Here is a 1,065-nt window from a genome sequence, read left to right as displayed (position 1 = left end):
GCTGCCTAGTTAGCTACAGAGGATAGCTGGCTAGTTAGCTACAGAGGATAGCTGGCTAGTTAGCTACAGAGGATAGCTGGCTAGTTTGCTACAGAGGATAGCTGGCTAGTTAGCTTCAGGGGTTAGCTGGCGAGTTTGCTACAGAGGATAGCTGGCTAGTTTGCTACAGAGGATAGCTGGCTAGTTAGCTACAGAGGATAGCTGGCTAGTTAGCTACAGAGGTTAGCTGGCTAGTTTGCTACAGAGGATAGCTGGCTAGAGGATAGCTGGCTAGTTTGCTACAGAGGATAGCTGGCTAGTTAGCTTCAGGGGTTAGCTGGCGAGTTTGCACAGAGATAGCTGGCTAGTTAGCTACAGAGGATAGCTGGCTAGTTTGCTACAGAGGATAGCTGGCTAGTTAGCTTCAGGGGTTAGCTGGCGAGTTTGCTACAGAGGATAGCTGGCGAGTTTGCTACAGAGGATAGCTGGCTAGTTTGCTACAGAGGATAGCTGGCTAGTTAGCTTCAGGGGTTAGCTGGCGAGTTTGCTACAGAGGATAGCTGGCTAGTTTGCTACAGAGGTTAGCTAGCTAGTTAGCTACAGAGGATAGCTAGCTAGTTAGCTACAGAGGATAGCTGGCTAGTTTGCTACAGAGGTTAGCTGGCTAGTTTGCTACAGAGGTTAGCTGTAGAATGCATACTGGAATTTGAATATAGCGCAGGAAAAGGGAATACGGACACATTGTGGACAGATATAGGTGTCGATCTCTGCCGGCTGTGGTGTGTTTCTGTCTCCTACCTCGGCTGGCTCGGTCTACGTGCTGCAGGTCGTCGGAGAACTTGGTGACCTCTGGGAACTCCTCCTCACACACCGCAGCCAGGAAGTGGAGTAACGTTGACTTCTGGTCAGCTGACTTCGTGTCCTTCAGCTGGAATCACAAAGAGTTCACCCAGTCAGGTTACACTCAGTCAGGTTACACCCAGTCAGGTTACACCCAGTCAGGTTACACCCTGTTACACCCAGTCAGGTTACACCCAGTCAGGTTACACCCAGTCAGGTTACACACTGTTACACCCAGTCAGGTTA

The 1,065-nt window shown here is 50.1% G+C and overlaps 1 protein-coding gene across 1 annotated transcript in view; it reads right to left on the bottom strand.

The window, feature by feature from the left end:
• Positions 1–643: 643 nt before the first annotated feature.
• LOC127924784 (protein diaphanous homolog 3-like) overlaps positions 644–1,065 on the bottom strand; it is a 25,976-nt gene continuing 25,554 nt past the window's right edge. The window contains exon 5 of the mRNA XM_052509425.1: positions 644–907. Within this exon, the coding sequence (XP_052365385.1) occupies positions 644–907 (264 nt within the window). The remainder of the gene's footprint in view (positions 908–1,065) is intronic.

Source organism: Oncorhynchus keta, unplaced genomic scaffold (assembly GCF_023373465.1).
Source record: "Oncorhynchus keta strain PuntledgeMale-10-30-2019 unplaced genomic scaffold, Oket_V2 Un_contig_4543_pilon_pilon, whole genome shotgun sequence".
Taxonomy (NCBI): Eukaryota; Metazoa; Chordata; class Actinopteri; order Salmoniformes; family Salmonidae; genus Oncorhynchus; species Oncorhynchus keta.
This window is presented reverse-complemented; position numbering and strand designations above follow the sequence as displayed.